This window comes from Octodon degus, unplaced genomic scaffold (assembly GCF_000260255.1).
Source record: "Octodon degus isolate 3935 unplaced genomic scaffold, OctDeg1.0 scaffold00048, whole genome shotgun sequence".
In the NCBI taxonomy this organism is placed as follows: Eukaryota; Metazoa; Chordata; class Mammalia; order Rodentia; family Octodontidae; genus Octodon; species Octodon degus.
This window is the reverse complement of record NW_004524624.1, coordinates 3403753-3423423: the sequence shown is the minus strand read 5'-3', so window position 1 is coordinate 3423423 and position 19671 is coordinate 3403753. Positions and strand designations below refer to the sequence as shown.

General features: G+C 36.9%; 2 protein-coding genes across 3 annotated transcripts in view; one reads left to right on the top strand and one right to left on the bottom strand.

Annotated features, from left to right (window-relative positions):
- Positions 1-12151, top strand: part of Fbxl21 (F-box and leucine rich repeat protein 21) — a 23080-nt gene extending 10929 nt beyond the window's left edge. Inside the window, exons 3-8 of one of the 2 annotated variants that reach the window (XM_023716552.1) lie at positions 1611-1706; positions 2546-2635; positions 3812-4178; positions 4610-4732; positions 10581-10752; positions 11223-12151. In XM_023716552.1, coding sequence (XP_023572320.1) covers positions 3813-4178; positions 4610-4732; positions 10581-10752; positions 11223-11866 — 1305 coding nt within the window. In that variant the 5' untranslated portion in view covers positions 1611-1706; positions 2546-2635; position 3812 and the 3' untranslated portion in view covers positions 11867-12151. Of the gene's footprint in view, positions 1-1610; positions 1707-2545; positions 2636-3747; positions 4179-4609; positions 4733-10580; positions 10753-11222 lie in introns of both variants that reach the window. The other variant, XM_004632246.3, reaches the window with a different exon arrangement.
- A 5394-nt stretch (positions 12152-17545) lies between these two features.
- The window catches only part of Lect2 (leukocyte cell derived chemotaxin 2), an 8207-nt gene continuing 6081 nt past the window's right edge, over positions 17546-19671 (bottom strand). Inside the window, exon 4 of the mRNA XM_004632245.2 lies at positions 17546-17964. Within this exon, the coding sequence (XP_004632302.1) occupies positions 17798-17964 (167 nt within the window). The 3' untranslated portion in view covers positions 17546-17797. The remainder of the gene's footprint in view (positions 17965-19671) is intronic.

The following is a 19671-nucleotide window of genomic DNA, read 5'->3' as shown; positions in this document are numbered from 1 at the left end:
TTATTCTCCTGTTATTTGATTATGAAATTTTGTTTTTTCATGAAAATTTAAAAGAATAGAAAAAGAAATGGCCCACATCCAGACACAGAAATACAAACACCCTGTATTTTCCATGTTCCATCACGTGTAGAAGCTAGGGGGTAGGAGGAGAGGCTGGAGGGAGGTTGGACAGTAGGCACTAGAGCACCGCAAGTAGAACAAAGAAGTCTCTACTGTTTATAGCACAGTGGGATGACAACAAGTCATGAGAATGTATATTTTAAGAATAAGTAGGAGAAAAGGGTATAAAGCCTTCAAACATAAAAGAGATGCTAAGGAAATCAAGACACTGATTACCTTGATCTTATCAGTACATGCTGTATGTTGTATATGAAAGTATTGCAGTATCAAACAAAAGCTACATCTATTACATATTAATACATTTTTAAAGTAAAAATAATAGGTTACAGACACAGGAATAAGCTATTTTTAGAAGTCAGTGGAAAGCCTCTGCAGTAAATAAAATTGTCATCTGATTTGGAGCATACAGTTACTTGCCTTGTTCTGATTTGGGTATTTCCCTGAAGGTGTGTGCTCCGTGGCTTCCTTTACCCTTATTCTGAATACCATGTCAAGGAGGGAGGACCACCCTTCCCTTTGTCTGGAAACAGTGGTTTGGTTGATAACAGCAGAACTGATGGCAACAGGAAAATTAGACTGTAGAAACTGAGCCCATATACACTCTTGTGTCTGTCCTTCAAGCCACTGACTTAGGGGTAGAATTCAGAGATGAATTGAGACCTGGAAAGGATAGAAAGTAAATATTTAAAACAGATCTTTAGTGAATAGATAGGTTGCCTTGTCTGCCTCCTCTGTGTAGTTGAGTGAGGCTTACAAAAGCAGAATGCATTTGTTTTTCTTCCCCATCTGTCTCTATCTCTGTCCCTGTCCCTCTGTCTGTCTGTCTGTCTGTCTGTCTGTCTCCTTTACAACATTTATCAGTGATGCCAAGGCTATGTTTGGATTTTATCCTGGTGTATACTTACTGCTGTTCTCTTCCATTTTTATAAACTTTGTTCCTAACTCTGATAGGTCATTTTGCCTGCACTTGCTCAAACCTCAAAAAGAATGTGCATGAATCAATGCCAAGTCTGTCACTATGTCAGAAGCATGTATTTTATTAATCACAGACTAGTCAAATGATTTCATATGGAAATGGTAAATAAAAGTTGTAAGTTTGCCTGTTTGATTATTTTAACTGATGATTTTATGTACTATTAAAAACTAGAACTGAAATATTTACACAGCCTATAAATGAATAAAAGTAGTTATTACCTGTTTTAAATATTTGGTAATGTTTCTCTGTAGATGCTATTAAATGTGGATTTTCAGAGCCCTTTGACTAACTAAACCATAGCGTCAGCAAAGCTTCAGATATCATTTCTGAGGAGTATTGGAGTATTTCCACTAACCAGGCTAGTTTTTTTAATCGACATAGAGTAGTTCTGGAACTAATTCCCTAGCAGAACTCTTCAATGTAGATAATGATGTATAAATAATATAAGCATAGAATTACTGGATGTTTACTTGTAATTCTGATGAATATGTTTTGTGATATCTTGCCAAGATAGGAAGTGAAATCAGATGGATGCTGGTGAGTACCCCATGGCAGCAGTTGCTTCGTTTCGTTGGGTCAGAGTGAACTATAACTTGGAAGCCTTCTTTAGGTAAGAAAGGCTTAAAAAAGAAATGATCAATTTATTAGGTTTAAAAAGAAATTACAATGTTTTAAGTGGTTACATATGTATTTTATGCCATGGTTTTCAAAGTGATAAAAATCAATTTAAATTTGTCTTACATTAAAAAAAGAGCTTTTATTGATGCAGTCCTAAAATTGTTTATATGAACTTTATAATTTGCAGATAAATTTTATAATCTGAAAATTAATGTCCGTAAGGAAAAGAAAATCATATGTTAATTTTACTAGATTATTGATATTCACATAATATCCTTTATATATGGTGATTCTGTTACCAATAAATTGACTAATGACTTTATTAAATGATGTTAATCATGTTAGTACAATCAGATTTAATATGTAGCATAATCCTTTGTGTAGCAAACTAAGGCAGTTTTCTAGCCTACTATTTAGGTGAATTCTTGATGTTTGGCTTCACTGCTTCTTACTACAGGATATTAAGGCTAGCATTTTATTAATAATTCAGTGAAATTTCAGCTATCCATTTTATAGGTCAACCCAGTATGATAGATCACAAGCAAAATGTTAATGCACGTACTCTGTATCTGAGTTTAGAATTCATCTTCCATTCCTTTACCTTACTTTTTATGGAACTAGCATTAAAGAGTAGATGAGTGGAATATGCTTTGAATTATTGATAATTAGCAATTTCTTGTATTCTCTGTTATGTTCTCATGTGCATAACTGGTTTATTCAAATGAAATGTACATAGTAGCTCTTTTTTTGTACTTAGGTGTAGCTTTGCAGCTGTATTTATTATTCATTTCAGTTTTCCAAACCATAAAGATGACTTTCCATTTTATTTAGTAACTTCATAGGTCAGTCCTGCTTCTGGGATCCAACTCTGTATTGTGGTTAAGAACTATTTCACATCAGACAGAGTGACTCATAAGACAGGTATATTTACATGTTAAATAAATATTTCATTAGCTTTGAAGGCACGTTTCAGTTATGACACTGAATATTTCACGTATACATTCCTAACATTGAAGGGTGAAAGGAACATTACTTAAAATTCAGAACTGTTCTTTCTATTATTTTCCTTGTTGAAATAATTAATACTTACAATTCTCTATAGTCTTACATAAGATATAGGTAGAAGATGACAAAATATATTTGAGTATATTTGGATTTCAAACTTGTTGTGACTTAGCTGATACCTGTGGATTCCTCTTTGCTTCGGTGTGTGGAGCGCTGTCCATGCTCTTGCTGTTATTGACTAGAGAGGATCTAGTTGCTTGCACAAAGAGCTCTGTTCATTATACACCTGCCTTCCCTAGTGCCTGCTGTCAGGGAAATGGTTGTGAGTCATTTGCATTTGTCTAGAATGACGCTTTGGCCTAAGGAATGAAAATAGATCTAGAAAATTCATTGTGTAATTTAGTGTAACAGCAAGGCTGCAGAATTCATTAACTACTTCCTTTGTGATGCCATGTAAAATATTTCAGTCCTCACAACCTCATCAGATGGGTACTACTGTTCTTTCTGCTTTATAGATGAGAAAACTGAGGCTTAAAGAGTAATTTTCTCTTAGAATATCACCTGATTAGTAAGCAGCTTAATTTGAGGCTTGCCCAAACCTAGGCTTTTAATTACATTGTACTGTAATTTAGACCTCCCAGGACTTCTTAGCAAAATTGCAGTGTGTGATGCTTCCTTCTTTGTAGGATCTAGTAAGAAACTACAATTGACCAGGGGCAAAAACTGGGACATCAGTATCCTGCTTCCTTGGACATTTCCTTTCAGAAGCTTCCTAACCACTTCTCATGCAGACTCATTCACATCAACATTCTCTTTTTCTTGCACTGAAGCTTGTCCCAACCTCAATCATATTATTTGTCATTGTAGTTTACCATTTAAGAATAGGTTTGCACTTAGTTATCTTAGTATTGCTAGCGCAAAGCAGTACCTATCAATGTGTGGTAGTGGAAGATTACTAATAAATTTGTATTAAATAACTTTTCATTTTCTTTTTTTAACTTTTCATTTTCTAATATTACTCTGTACAGGTAGAATGTTACTTTCTGATGGTAACATAAAAAGATCAAACCCAACACTTGCTGATACTTTCAGAATGAAGAGGAACAATTTCTTTGCTGTGAATACAGTTATCCGGTCATCACCAGCCGTGAAACAGCTGAGACTTGGGTTCAGCCCCTCCCTTGAGCAGACTCACATGTACACTGTTCTTCAAGACTGGGGGAATTTGCCTCACCATGTAGTGTTACGAATTTTTCAGTATCTTCCTTTAATAGATCGGGCTCGAGCATCTTCTGTATGCAGAAGATGGAATGAAGTGTTTCATATTCCTGACCTCTGGAGAAAGTTTGAGTTTGAACTGAGCCAGTCAGCTACTTCATATTTTAAGTCTACTCATCCTGATCTCATTCAGCAGATCATTAAAAAGCATGCTGCACATCTTCAGTATGTCAGCTTCAAGGTAAGGAAAGGAAGCATTCAGTACAAGCATCTGTTTATACCTCATTCACAACGTTTTGTATATCTGGATCCTTGAGGCACTCGGTAAATTTTCCAGAACTTTTGTCCTTGTTTTTCTTGTGTTTCTTGTTTTTCTCTAGTTACGGGTAGGTTGAATGGAGAACTTCAACTCTAATTGAATAACTTAACCTTTAGCTTTCTTCGTCTGCATAGTAGTATTAAAAATTAGGTAGTTCTAAAAGATTTGAAAATAAATCTTTGTAAAGTTAATTTATCCTCATCTGTTTCTCACTTTATGAGATACTCTGAATAAAGATACTCTTTTATATTCAAGGAATAAGTAAAAATTTTCAGTTGAATTCTGTTAATTTTATTTCCAGTTACTCTGAAAATAAAACTTCAGAAAGTTCATACTAGAAATTATCTTTACAGGTTGATAGTAGTACTGAATCAGCAGAAACTGCCTGCAGTATACTTTCTCAGCTAGTAAATTGTTCTCTCCAGACTCTGGGACTGATTTCAACAGCCAAGCCAAGTTTTATGAATGTGTCAAAGGTGAGGATACTGTCCTTTTTTTGTGGGATAGAATAAGTTCTTAAATATTGCCAAACTAGGAACAAAGGCTTTCTATTCTACCAATATTCTCCTTTGGTAAAGTATCGCAGCAGTTTTCTGTTGATTAGCAATTTTATTTTTAAGTTCTTCATGTATTTTTTCCTTTCATATTTATTTATTTATTTATTTATTTGGCACAGACTACTAGTGATCCTCCTGTCTCAGCATCCTCAGTGCTCAGATTACAGGCATGTGCCACCACGCTTTGGTGGTTTTGGGGCCAGCACGGTGCGCTCAGGTTTTGGGGCCACACGACATGTGGTACCAGGGATTGAACTCCGGAACTTGCGCTGCCCAGGCTGGTGCTTAGACTGAGTTATCGCCCCAGCCCCATATACGTTTTTATTCTTTAGTTCTAGCTTGTAATTTTAGTAATTGTTTTTACAGCTATCATTAATACAAAATTGGTTTGTGAAGGAGTGGGGAAAAGGGAAGTTTTTTCCTTCAGGGTAGCTGAAAAGGAAAAGGCCTGACTTGGTTAAGTGAGGGCCTCTCTTGATGGGAATCTCTATTTTTTATTTATTTATTTTTTGATGTATCTGGTACAGGGTCTCACTATGCAGCTCAGACTCATAGTGATCATCCTGTTTTCAGCTTCCCGAGTGCTGGGATTACAGGAGCGTGCCACCATGTCCAAACTAGAAACTCTATTTTCTAAGGTATAAGTAGCAATTAGAAAAGGAGGAATGACTGGGTCAGGGAGGAATGCCCTCCTTAGGCCTCTCCACTGAGTAAACTGATGGATATCCCTACCTTCAAAGAATTAAAATGGGGGGCTGGGAGATGGCTTAGTAGAATAAGCTCTTCCTTGCGCTTATTTCCGAGTTCATTCCCTGGCTCCAGCAAAAACAAACAAAACAAAAGAATAAAATGTTCTTACTGCTTGGTGTTCCATTGATAGCACAAAGCAGAATAGTATTTTTTTAAATTTTTATTTTTTAAAGAGTACAAAACAGTATTAAAACAAAAATTACAAATGATATGGAATTTCATTAAGCAAAATATAAATTTCACAGTATTTGTTGTATTGCATATTGTTGTCTTCAAGAGTAGTATTTTTATATTTAAATATAAAAGCAAACAGTTGAATCCCTAGTACCCCCCTACCAAAAAAAAAAAAAAGATGATGAAACACATTTGGGCCAGGAAGATAGCTCAGCAGCATGAGTGCCAGCCTGGCAAGTACAAGGTTCAGAGTTTGATCCCTGGTATGGTACATCAAAGAAAAGTTAAAAGCAAACTATTACATGTGGATATGTGTGGGGTTTTTTTTTCTTAAGAAAGTAAGTCATCCTGGTCACTAGGTGCTAAATGGAGTTTAGAAATAAAGATCTTTTAGGTAGAAGTCACCTGGGCAGCTCTTGGTCCTTTGTTATCAAGTAAGGGTGGCCCCTCCCTGCCCACCCTTGTGTGGGAGGACACTGGACAGTTAGCAGGTGGATATGCAGTCCTAGCTGTCACTTGAGCCTTGTGGCTGGGTTTGAAGACACACCACATGTTAGCAGCATGAGTTGGCTTGTCAGCATGAACACGTCAGGTGTACAGGAATTCTCTTCCAGTGGGGCTAGTATGTCACTAAAACAGGCCTTTTGATAAATTAATTTTTTTGAAGGCAAAACAAGTTTAGACTTTAATCAAATTCTTAGGGGGGTTAAGTTTAAATTTACAGAATTGCCTGTTTGCTTCAACTGTCTCCTTCCACTGTGCTCTTAAGAGTTGGGGACAGAGCTGGCATTAGGACAATTTTAATTTTGTATCCTGATGTCCTTCCTCCCAGTGCAGAACATTCCTCTTAAGTTTCCTGAGAAGTTGTTTATTTTATAATAAACACCTCCATTCCTACATTTTTCCTCCTGTTCTTTTGTTGTTTCTCTGCTGGGTGCAGCAGGCCAGCTGTGGTTTTTCTCTTGTCATGAAGATTTCTAATTGCTGTGTCCAGTACATTCAGTTAGATGACTGTTCACTGTAAACGAACTGTAACTCTTTTGAGCAGTGCTCATAAAGCAGCCTAACTTTAAAGTTCTTAAAATCTTAAAGATCTTTAAAAATATAAATAAATAAAATTTAGATGTTAAATTTACCATTTTCAAGTGCTAGTTTATTTTGAATATGGAGTATATAAAGGCAACCCTCCTGGGAACAACATGCTCGTGCCCCCTCCTGTCCCTCTCTTAGACAGGAGCTTTCTTTCTCTCAATAAATGTATTCTCATAAAAAAATAAATAAAGGCAACCTTGGGTATTTTTCCTGTCGTTCAATAGCCTCTGTTTTGGAGATGGAACAGTTAGATTTAACTAAATGAACTATGCTAGTTTGAGCAGTGCTTGAGTTCATAGAGTAGAAACTGCAGCAGTTTACTTCCTTTGCATTAAAGAAGTCCACAGGTAAGACAGTCCATAGCAGGTATGAAGTTACTACAAGTCTAGGCTTCTCCCAGCCCTTCCACTCTTCCCCAGGAATTTTCATTATCTGAGATGACTCTAAGCTCCTGTGTGATCCTGTCCTTGCTCTAGGCACTTGAATGAAGAGAAAATGTGAGGTAAAAAAGGGCCTTCTTCTCAAGGAGACATCCTATAAGTACCCAGAATACTTTCTGTCTCGATCTGGGAGCACCCTACACTTCAGAAAGAGGAGGGAACAGTTTTACAGCAACATACCCAGCTAGAAATTGGGAATGTTAGCCAAAGAAGAAAAGATGAACGGCTCGTTAGGAAGCAGCATTTGGCCACAGAAACTGCTGTCTTCTCTTCACTCACACTCACTTTGACTGTCCTCTCTGCAGGTAGCCCTTCCTTCCAAACCTGCTTTGCTAAACTGGTGCTGTCCTTGTTTGAGCATTGCTCGAATTCATGTAGTAGAATCTCCAGCAGTAGCTTTAAAAATGCGACCACCTCCAGTTACTCTCTGCTGTGGCAGTATTTTATCTTCCTCATCATTCCTTGAAGCTGCCTTCCTTGGTTACTATTTTTTCTTTTTTTTTGCGGAACCGGGGATTGAACTCAGGCCCTTGCACTTGCCAGGGAAGCACTTATTCCACTGAGCCATCTCCCTGGCCCCCTCGCTTACTATTATTTATTCTCTTATTCCTATAACAAACATGAACTCATTACATGAGATCCTATCCATGTTGTTCATCATATTAAACCCAGAATTAAAATAATGCCTGATGCACCATAAGCACTACATTGTGGTTGTCTGTAAAACTGGCTAACGGACCCCCTAGTTGTAGGGGTAGAAGAGAAGGTGCATCTTTGCACTCGAAGCTGGGTCACGGATGGCTATCTTTCAGTGAACCTTTCTGCCAGCATGTTTACCTTTGAAAGAGATACACTGGGAAAAGGGGCTTATTGGGAATTATGAATGAGAGATGGCAGTTTGTACTTTTCAGCAGTTATTTCCTTGTTTATGAACTGTAGAATCAAATGAGCCTGAAGTGCTTGTTCCCCTCTAGAGCTGTGGCGGCTGCTGCACCTCAGCCTCAGGGCCAGCTTCTCACCCCTGCTGCCTTCACCGGAGCAGGCCCAGACATTCGCAAGCTAAGTTCAATTAAAATGAGCTCAGTAGTCTCTAGCAAGGTTGGCGTTCTCACCAAGACTGGGTTTTATTTTGTTTTTCACATATACGCTAAGGTAAAATCCTATCATTTCTGCTAAGCACAATTACTAAGCAAATACATTGTTATTATAATGCAATATGTACTTTAAAGCTTAAATTTCCTTTAAGGCTGAAATGACTATTAAAGGGAAAAATAAACCTATTTCTTAAAGGAAAAGACACATTTCCTTTGGGTACCATGATATGTAGAAATTTGGCCCACTACCATGTGAAACTTCGTATAAACCAATGTATAATGAATGTAAATCAGTATACTTCTATAAATAATTAGCATTTATAACCAGTTTAGTCATTCTCATAGGGATAAGAGATTTCTTTATTAGAATCCAGATTGATTTTGAAGAAAAAGAAATGATCATGCTTGGTTGTTATGGTTTTCAAACTTCCTCTCCTTGAACCTGAGAACTTCTAAAATGCACATGTAGAAGAAAATGTAGTTTTTAAATTTTCAAAGCATGTAAATATTTGGATGTATTTCATTCATGTAATTTGTTAGGGAAAGTATATCACCAGAATGTATTCCCTCCTCCCCCTCTCTCCTGGCTCCCCTCCTGCATTTTTTGAATATCTATGAACTGGGTACTAGTTGTACTGGTTGATACATTGTATCAACTTGAGAAATTTAAAAGTTTAATTAAGTGACTCAGCAGCCCACTAGGATTCTTAGTTGGTAAACATCTTCATCCTGTGCTAGAGGAAGGCATGGACCTTGTGTGAGTTCTACACTCCCAGCTCCTTATGAGAGTAGCCTGTTCATAATATAAGGAGGAGAAAGGCTAGCTGGAAGCCCCAGCTGCTGCCTTTCCCTTTGCTCTGCACTGTTTTCTGCTGACATGAACTGCTGTTCTCTGCCATATGCCGCTCTGCCTGGGAACAGGCTGAATGTAGACTGAAACCTCCATAAACTGTGAGCTAAATAAACCTTTCCTTCCTTAATTTGGGGTGTCGGGTGTTTTGTCCCAACAACAAGTAAAAAGTCACTGAGGCACTATTTTAGGTCTGGAAATTATGAGTAAATAAAACAGATTAAGAATTTTTGTATTTTCTAGAGAAGGAGTTGAAAAGTTCTAAAAGATAAATATTTCAGGTTTTGAGAGCCGTACAGTTCTGCTCAGATACTCAGCTCCAGTCTTGCAATTTAAAGACCAAAACAGACAATGCGTAAATGAAGGGGTGTGGCTGTCTGTAAAACTTTATTTATGGACACTGAATTATGTGTGTCTTACAGAGTTCACACAGTATTATTCTTTTAATAGTTACACTTAACCACTTTCCTTGTCACTGGGACAAAAACCTGACACCTGCAGGTATTAAAAGAGAGGTTTACTTCGCTTCATGGTTTCACAAGTACATCTTCAAGGGGCTCAAACAGAAACAGCATTGTGAAAGGGCCTGCTGTAGAGAAGAGCTGCTCATGTTATGATGGCCTTGTACCAGAGAGGAAAGGGGAGGAACTGGGGAGAGCCTTCCAGGCATGGCCCCAGGGACCTGGCACTTGTGACCAGGCCCTCCCAGCCCCCAGCACATTGAGCTATAGTCCTGTGCATCGCTTCTCAGCCTTTTGGCAAAGATCAAGCGCGCTGTAGTCCTGTGGTCCAGTCACCTCCTACCTCATACCTACCTCTGAACAAATGAGGCTTAGGGGGAACATTGCAGGTCTACTAACAATCCTTTGACAATGTAAACATTCTTAGCTCATTACCCATACAGTAACAGACTGTTCTGGATTTGGCTAGTGGTCCATAATTTGTCAATCTTTACTCTGGGAAATAAATATAACTGTATCCTTTAAAAATTGAAAACGAGATTCTTTTTTTTTTTTTTTTGGCGGAACCGGGGTTTGAACTCAGGCCCTTGCATTTGCAAGGGAAGTGCTTATTCCACTGAGCCATCTCCCTAGCCCCTGAAAACCAGATTCTTAAGGTTAGAAATAACTGGGAAATCTGTTTTGTGAATTTTGGAAACTTTTTCCCTCTGTTTCATCTGTTAGTTATAAAAGTGTAAAACTGTGCTTTGTTCTAAAAACGTCTTTTTTTGGCTAATGGTACTATGAAAAGTAATATATTGATTTTATTGTTATAATGTTTTGATGTAGTTTTAATGTATTATTTTTGGTTTAAGCTGTAGAATTTTAAATAATGTTTTCGTACTTTTCTTCTTATTGCCATGCAAGTCTCATTTTGTATCAGCACTTACAGTTGTGTTCATCAACTCCAAATCATTATCATCAATCAAAATTGAAGACACACCAGTGGATGACCCTTCACTGAAGATCCTCGTGGCCAATAATAGTGACACTCTAAGGCTCCTAAAAATGAGCAGCTGTCCTCATGTTTCATCTGATGGTAGGTTACATTTTTTACTATATAAAAGTAACAGAATTTTTCTGTTTATTTGAGACAGAGTTTTGCTGTGTAGTTCGTGCTGCCCTTGAACTTGGTATGTAACACAGACTGGCTTCAAACTTGTGATCTTTCTGCCTTACCCTAAGTGCTGGGATTATAGGAATGTACCAACATGTACTTTTAGAATTTCATATTGAAAATTGCATGTTATGAAACATAATTAAGTCATTTTATTTAAAATAGGTATTATTTTTCAGTTATTTATTGTTTAAATTATTTTGCAAATATTTTGATACTTTATATATGTAGATATATACTTTGTGTTATCTATATAGTTAACATCTTTGGAAGCATCTCCTTGGAAATGATCAGATATCTGTTGTAGGAAATAGGTGATATTTGTGTCAAATTTAAATTTACAAAATGTCACATCAGTATGATTCTTTCTTAAGAAACTCAATTTCCCACAGGAATCCTCTGTGTGGCTGACCAGTGTCAAGGCCTTAGAGAACTGGCCTTGAATTACTACATTCTAAGTGATGAACTCCTCCTAGCACTTTCAAGCGAGACTCATGTTAATCTCGAACATCTTCGAATTGATGTTGTAAGTGAAAACCCTGGACAGGTGGAATTTCATTCTATTAAAAAACACAGTTGGGATGCGCTTATTAAACACTCCCCAGGAGTTAATGTTGTTATGTACTTCTTTTTATATGAAGAAGAATTTGAGACATTCTTCAAAGAAGAAAACCCTGTTACTCACCTTTATTTTGGTCGCTCTGTAAGCAAAGCAGTTCTGGGACGGATAGGTCATAACTGCCCACGACTAATAGAGTTAGTGGTATGTGCAAATGGTCTTCAGCCGCTTGATAGTGAACTTATTTGTATTGCTGAACACTGTAAAAACTTAACAGCTTTGGGCCTCAGTGAATGTGAAGTTAGCTGTAGTGCGTTCATTGAGTTTGTAAAAATCTGTGGGAGAAGGCTCACCCAGCTCTCTATCATGGAAGAAGTTCTGATCCCAGATGACAGTTACAGCCTTGAAGAAATTCATACTGAAGTCTCTAAATACCTGGGAAGGGTGTGGTTTCCTGATGTGATGCCCGTCTGGTAACCAGTTGCCAACCAGTCTGATCTTTTTTTTTCTCATTAAGATTAGTTGCTTTCTACCTATGGAAATGTAAACTTTAAATACCTTGCAGAAATATTTCAAGTAAATATTTTGTTTGTAAATTGTTTTAGTGGCTGACTGCAGAATAATTTGAAAAAGTATAAGAAATTTGAATTGCCAGAAGTGTTTTAGTAGATGGCAGAGATGGTATGTTCAATGGGATGTTTGATGGACTAAAAACTATGGATGGTTTCTAAGTAGATTTCTAAGCCTTCCTTAAAGGCATACTTTGGCTTACTAAATAGACTTATAACATTAAACTTGGATCCCTTAAGTTATGCCTTTTGTCTTTATTTATTTTTGGTAGCAGTGTTCGAACTCAGCCTTGTGCTTACCAGGCAGGCAACTCTGGCGCATGCCTTTTACTATATGACTTCATATTGTTCACATTTTATCTAGTTTATCTTGGTATTAATATATTTTACATAGCATTAAAATTGAGTCAAATCCAGATACAGAGGTTTATTCAATTGTACATATAAAATTTTAGCACTCTATAAGATCATCTTTTTAAATTATTTTTGTAAGTACATGTTTGCAGTACACAATGGTAACAGTGAGCATGGGAAGTTTGTACACAGTGCATCTTAATTCTTTATTCCTCTGCTTTGCCTCCCTTCCTCCTCTGCTCTCTTATTCCCCTCCATTTGCAAAGGCTCTAGTTATATTTTTTCAATTCTTTTTTTTATTCCTTTCTCTTCCTTTCCTCCCTCTCCCTCTATTTCTTGTCCCCCTTCCAATTTGAAGGTCTCTCTACTTCCTATTATTTATCCTTTATTTTATTTTGCTCTTTATGTTTTGGATTTCTCATATAAGAGAAACTATGCAATATTTAAACTCAAGTGTCTGACTTAAACAGCTTCTGATTTAAAAGATACTTTGAAGTCTTTTATATTAACTATTTTATATAATAATTGGCATTAGATAAAAGTACTCATTTTATAAAGATACTATGAAAGCAAACAAGATACTGTGACTATTAATTGATTAAATATACTACACAAAGGAGTAAGTTTCATATGGCATATTTTGGAGGGAATAAACATTCTCCAGCCTGCAGGAAGGAGATGCAGGACTATGCCAGATCCTTTGTGTGAGTGGTGTAATAATTGAAGTGCTAACACAGCTGGACCTCTTCCCTGGATTTTGTCTGTGGCATGAGGATCTCGGTCAAGTGACCTGCAGCATCTGGCTCTTCCCTGCCTCTTGGCCTGATTTTCTCCACAGGCTGCGCTTTGCCTTTCTCCCACTCTCAGTTCCTCAAACTGCTTTGCACCCTCCAGTCACGAAGCATCTGCACGTTGCGCCTGGCTTTACCTTTCTCTCCTCACCTTTCAGCGCCACTTCATCCCCAAAGCTTCCTGGTTCTTGGCCTGTTCCCTGCTGCTAAGGCAGGTTCCTATTGTGCATGTGCTCAGTACTCTGTGGTTGCTCTTTGCAGCACTTACTGCTGTTACTGTTTTTACTTGTTTGATTGTTACCAATTTATTCCATTGTAGTGTAAACTCCATCAGTGCAAAAGTCACTATTGCTTTTGTTTACTGTTCTGTCCCCAGTACCTAGTTATAATGAATATAGTAGACATTGTCCTTAACCACTTCCTTTTTCAAACTAGTTCCCTGTATGCTTTGCTGTGTCTTAAATTTATTTCTTAGAAATCAGTTAAACTGAAAAGAATATGAAAAAATAATATGAAATGTTTTTATCTTCCAATTTTAAATATTTTAATAATAATTTAAATTTTATCTTCACCCACTAATCCAAAGGCATTCTCAAGTCTCTCTGCTGTATTAAAAGCTGTTCTTGTGCGTCCATTCTCAGTGCTGTGCCACAGTCTTGCATATGAACTCTGGGACAGGCACCTCAGACTCACTTGGTATTTCTTGCCCTCAGGACAAAGTGTGTACTACATTAGAAAGTGCTCCCTTTGTGACAGTGGCACTGGGTCTGCTGAACAAAAAATACAAAAACAGTTTCTAGATGGCAGAGCTACATCTTGCAGATTGTATTATTTATGCAGTACAATTTCAGGAAGGTGCAGAAGCAGCATATAACAAAAAACCTGAAATCCGATGATGGTAACAGAACCGCAAACAAGAAATGGCTTAACTGAGATGGAGTTGGGAGTCGGGGTAATGGCACAAATATCAGAGAGGTAGGCTTCGGGTCTCCTGGTGTTGCCTTAATGCACCTTAGTGAAGGAGAAGTGGGAGGATACTGTATTTACCTGCATGGTAAGGTGACAAAATGCCCCTCATGCTTGCACTAGGAGATAAAGGATGAAGAACAGAGAGAGGGACTGAGAGGAGCAGTCACGGGAGTTTCTCCTTGTTGCCTACTAATAGAGACAAGGAGCACCATTGGTCTCTTCACCTGAGACAGGTTTGGCTTTCAGTGAAGCCTCGTACTTAAACCCCATGAATTAAGCATTGCAGTGAATCTTAGAGCAAAACTCAGAGTAAGTCAAGTTCATTAATTCATTAAGCCCTTGATTGGTCTGATTACTGGGTGATATATGGAAGAACAAACATTTAGAGACAGCCCAAAATGAGAAAATAAGGGGTATTTTTAATACTAGATATAGCATATATCTAATAAAAAAAAATCCTTAGGTAACCAGAAGTCTATGAAATGTTACTCAGTACTGTTACTTCTCATGTGAACTTTATACTATTTCTTTATTTTATTTTTTGAAACAGGCTGGTAGGACAGTTATAATAATTAATACACTGTATATTGTCTTCTTAGTGGTTATTCAGAGGACAAAATGCAGACATGATATCTTGTCTAAATAATATTAGTACAAATCTTTCTCATTGAACTAAGAGAAAGTTGTTGTGTATCTATCCTATTTTGTGTATACATACGTTTTTTTCACTACAAAATGGTCCTTTATTTATATCCCCCTTTTTTGTTTTGTCTTGTCAGAGATGGGTGTTCCATTGCTGTTAGAGAAGCTGTATTAGGAGAAGTTTTTAAAGGACCTTTTCATAGTGGATGCCAGTTCAAATAATTGTAGGTACTTGAATTCAGCAAAGTAACCCAATATGGTCCAATAGTCCATAATAGTAGTGGGTTATCAGCAGGACTGGTAATTGTCAGAAGTTGTTGACTTTAGCCTTTTACAGCTCAGCATATTAATATGGCTTTACTTTTTATACCTCATGGTTATATTTTTCTGCTGGATGGTTAAGACCAAGTTAAAGTAAGACCTATATAACTAAAAATGTAACTTTTGTATATACTGTTTCATTTAAAGCTGAATGCTTTGATATCTGAACCAGATAAAGAAAAAAACCTTATGTAATGCAGCAGAGGGCGCTGAATACCAGTTATTGATGAAAAAGAAGTCCTTTGTTTAAAGTTTACATTTCCGTTGAACAGATACAAATGCTAAGCAGAGAGCAGTGCTCTGGCTGTGCTTTGGGGAAGCTCTTCTCTCTAGGTCATGAGCTTGATTTTGAAACAGCATACATAAGCAACTTCCATTCCCTTCCTTAATAACCACTTTAGAAGATTTGTGAAGGCTAAGCTTAGATTTCACTGTTCAAATACATTAGGCCTGTGTTAAAGTTGCCTTTAAAGCTTCTGTGCCATTTTCTTTTTTTGTGTCTTCAGTGGGAGCATGGCCTTTTATCTTTTGAATGCGTATTAAATTTCTAGAAACAAGCTAAAGTTACTGGGGTGCCAAGAAAATAAGAAATACCACTATATGAGGTGGTGCTACAGTTTTTTCTTAACCAAAAAATAAATGCTTAACTTTCTTGTCTTACATTTTATGGCATAATGGAGAATGTATCTAGTTGGATGTAAAACAGTGTTAATTTTCTCAACCACATAAAGATTCAGAATTAGCTTTTCTGGTTACTTCGATAGAAATCCTGTTGCCTATGAAATCTTTGTAGCAGTTGTCATGAAATCAACATCAACTGCAAAACTACAGCACGGACAGTAACTTACATCTTCCTGTGTGACTGTTCCTTATCTAGTCCTGAGATAACTAATTTTATTGTTTTCTCACCTTGCATTTAATTCTATTACTTTAATGTGTTTTCTTAGAGATGTTATTTTGATTTCTGTTGCTTTGATTTGAATAAAAGTATCAGCCTTACTGGGATTTGCTTTACTTCTACTAATTTAAAATTATTGTATAATATATGATTCATCCATTTTGTTATGTTTAGTGGAGGTTCATTTATTATGGTTGCTATAGAATGTTGCATCCCATAACTATAATAATTTTTAAAAGGGGCCAGGGAGATGGCTCCGTAGAATAAGCACTACCCTGGCAAGCGCAAGGGCCTGAGTTCAATCCCCAGTTCTGCAAAAAATAAAAATGATAATTTTTAAAATATTTTGCTTTTGATGGACATTTGGATTATTCCAGATTTTGTTATGCCACATAGTGATACCATGAACATTCTTATATATAGGCCCTAGTGTACAAATGAAGTGATTTCTTCTGTTGAAGACTTGCTGCCCCCCTTCTTTTTGGTACCAAGAATTGAATTCAGGACCCTGTGGTTGCCAGGCAAGAACTGTGCTACTGAGCTATACCCCAGCCCAATTTCCTCAAAAATAAAATTTAGAAGGCTGGTGAGATGCTCAACAGACTAAGTACCTGTATAGGCAAGCTGCGAAGCCAGCCAGTCCCGCCCCAGGACACATTGAACCAGCCACAAGACCAGGTGTGATGGCACACGCCTGTAATCCCAGCACTGGGGAGGCTGAAGGAGATCACTACAAGCACAGGAGGATCACTACAAGCTGGAGCTACGTAGTGAGACCCTGTACCAAATACATGAAAAATTAAATACAGTTTGTAAAAAAAAAATTACTTATCTTTTCTGCTAGCATTCCTTCTAAAAATGGAATCATTCTACTGGGGTTTTCTACATTTCAAAAGAATTTGAGCAAAAATTTGTAAATTTTCTGCAGTGATTAATTTATCAGAGCTGGGGAGATGGCTCAGTGGAATAAGTGCTTCCCTGGCAAGCGCAAGGGCCTGAATTCAATCCCCAGTTCCACCAAAAAAAAAAAAAAAAAAAAAAAAGTAATTTATCTTACTTGTTTCTTACTTACTAATTTAAGTCTAGGGATCCAGAATTATTTCTGGTCCTTTGAACATTTTTATATTCTTTTATCCTCTTACTACTTGTTATCAACGTAAGTAAAACAGTAATAGTATGTAGTGGTATAGAGGAATACCTATGATTATATATATCTAGTTGGCTAAAGGAGGCCAAATGATCCAGTTCCATGAGATTCTTCACATAGTCCTCTTTTTCTAGCACTTTCTGAAATGCAAAACTAGGTTTTCTTTCTGTAATATGCTCTCATGCATTACCTAGGAAACTAGTTACTTGTACAAGATGTGAATGGAAGGACCAGAAAATTCTTATCCATGTGAGCAGCTCTCCTTGTGACCTAAGGATATGCTGAGAATCTTTTATTACCTTCATGCAAAAGAAGGTTCCAATTTGACTATGAAGAGAACTACTTTACCTAGAATTATAAGCTACCCTTCATTCCTGTGCTCTACGAAGGTGTTTAGGCCCTTTCACACTTTCAAGAAGAAACGAGGCTCATTTTAGAGGTCTCAGAAACACAGTCTGGACCTGCTTGGATTCACTTGTTTATTTACCTTAGGTCTGCAGGACTTAGAAAACAAAAACATAAAACTACTATAGGTGACAGAAATCTAAAAGCCCTACAATACCAATTCAAACACAAACATCAGAGTGACAGTCAAAATAAGATTTCATCTTTCTTCCATTCATTGTGTTTCTGTTTGAACACAGGTTGCTTCAGATGTAGGACATCAAAGTTTTTAAGATGATTTTTTATTGATAAGATCTGGTTTTTATTTTCTGCTCACAGGTACACAGTGGGGTCACTCAGGTCACAGTTTTCAATGTGTACATGGGACTGTATGCCAGGATAAACTTTCTGCAGCGGCAGTAGAGTTCCAAGTCTCTCTCCTTTCTTGATGGAACCTTTGTATTTAATTGGCTTAATGTAGAAAATTTTGACACAGAAACCTAAAAGAAAGTAAGTTTAGTTATTCATTACCTAGCGTCAGTAGCCTACATTCAGAAAATTAAAGTGTGCTTGTAGACATAGATGGACAAAAAACATACAAGAAAATAGAAAGCTGAACAAACTCAGGAAAGCAAATTACAGAATCCTATTAAAAAGGAAGGCTAAGCTGAGGAAGGTAGCGCATTCCTGTGTCCCTGTTCCTCAAGAGACTGAAGGAATAACTGCTTGAGCACAAGTTCAAGACCAACCTGGGTAACATAAAAACTTCATCTAAAAAAATAAAAGTTGAACACACAAGATGCCAAAGGCATAACAGAACAAGTAAAAGTTAAATGGATTGAAGAATAGTAGCAAGAAAACATTAAGCTGTGGAAAATTGATCCAGTTCTGTGTCAATTCCAAGACATACTCTAATAAAGCTATTGGACTTTAATAATAAAAATGGAAAGAACACATACAAACATACAAACTTTCCTAAATAACAAAAGAGCTTGTACAAAAAATGACCAAGTAGAGACAATTAGTATAATGCATTAGTTGTAAGATAATATGGCGGCGTTCTAACCCAATGTGAGTCATGTCTATAAATGTGAATAGGTTTAACTTGTCTACTTAAATTTTCCAGTTGACTTGAAAAGCAAAGCCCAATTATATGCTATGTGGAATAAACATAATGATTGAAAAGGCTAAAAGTACAACTAAATAATGACTTGCAAAGCAAAAGGAAACAACAAAAAACCAAGTATTCTTGTGCTGTTACCACAGAATGGAATTCAGGCCAAAAAGCATTGAAACAAAACTAAGATGGACAATATATAATGGCAGCTACAGCAATTCACAGGATGATGTGAAAGTTTCGGCTCTCCATGCACCAAACAACATTACATAAAACAGGCACTACAAGGGATACAAGGAGAAATAGAAGCTAACTAATAAAAGGAGACTAACATACTGCTTGCTGTCCACTGTGATAGCTACAAGCTACATGTGGCTTGCCTGGCAAGCACAAGGGCCTGAGTTCAATCCCCAGTTCTGCAAAAAAAATATTTTAAGGATATTGGGTTGGATAAAATATTAAAATGGATTCCACATACTTCTTTTATAAGGCTTCTAGAAAATGTTATGTGCATTGCTTATACTTAATAACTAAGTTAGGTCTCACGAAAGTTATTAACAAATGTGCAAGACCTCTATACTAAAAACTACTAGTATAGCAACTAATAATATAACAATGAAAGAAAACCTAAAAAAAAAAACAGGATGTAAGATACCCATTGATTGGAAGATGTATTGCGTTAAAGGTAGCAGCTCTTGTCAGTTTGATATATAAACTCACTACAAAGCCAATCAAAGCCCAGAAGGATCTTTGTGGAAGTTAGCAAACTGGTTCTATATTGTACTCGGAAATGGATCACCAAGAATTGCTAGGAGAATGTGGGGAAAAAAAGTTGAAAAATTTCTACTACCAAATAGCAATATGTATGTAAAAGCTATTGTAATTAAGATACTGGAAATGCACAGAATGACAGATAGATGAAATACAGTACAGAAATAGATCCACAGTTGCTCAGATCCTGATTTATGACAAAAAAAGATACTGCATAGCAGTAGAAAAAAAATCTTGGGGGCCAGGGATATAGCCCAGTGGCATAAGGGCCTGCCTAGCAATTTGCAAGTGTATGGTCCTGAGTTTGATCCTAGGTACT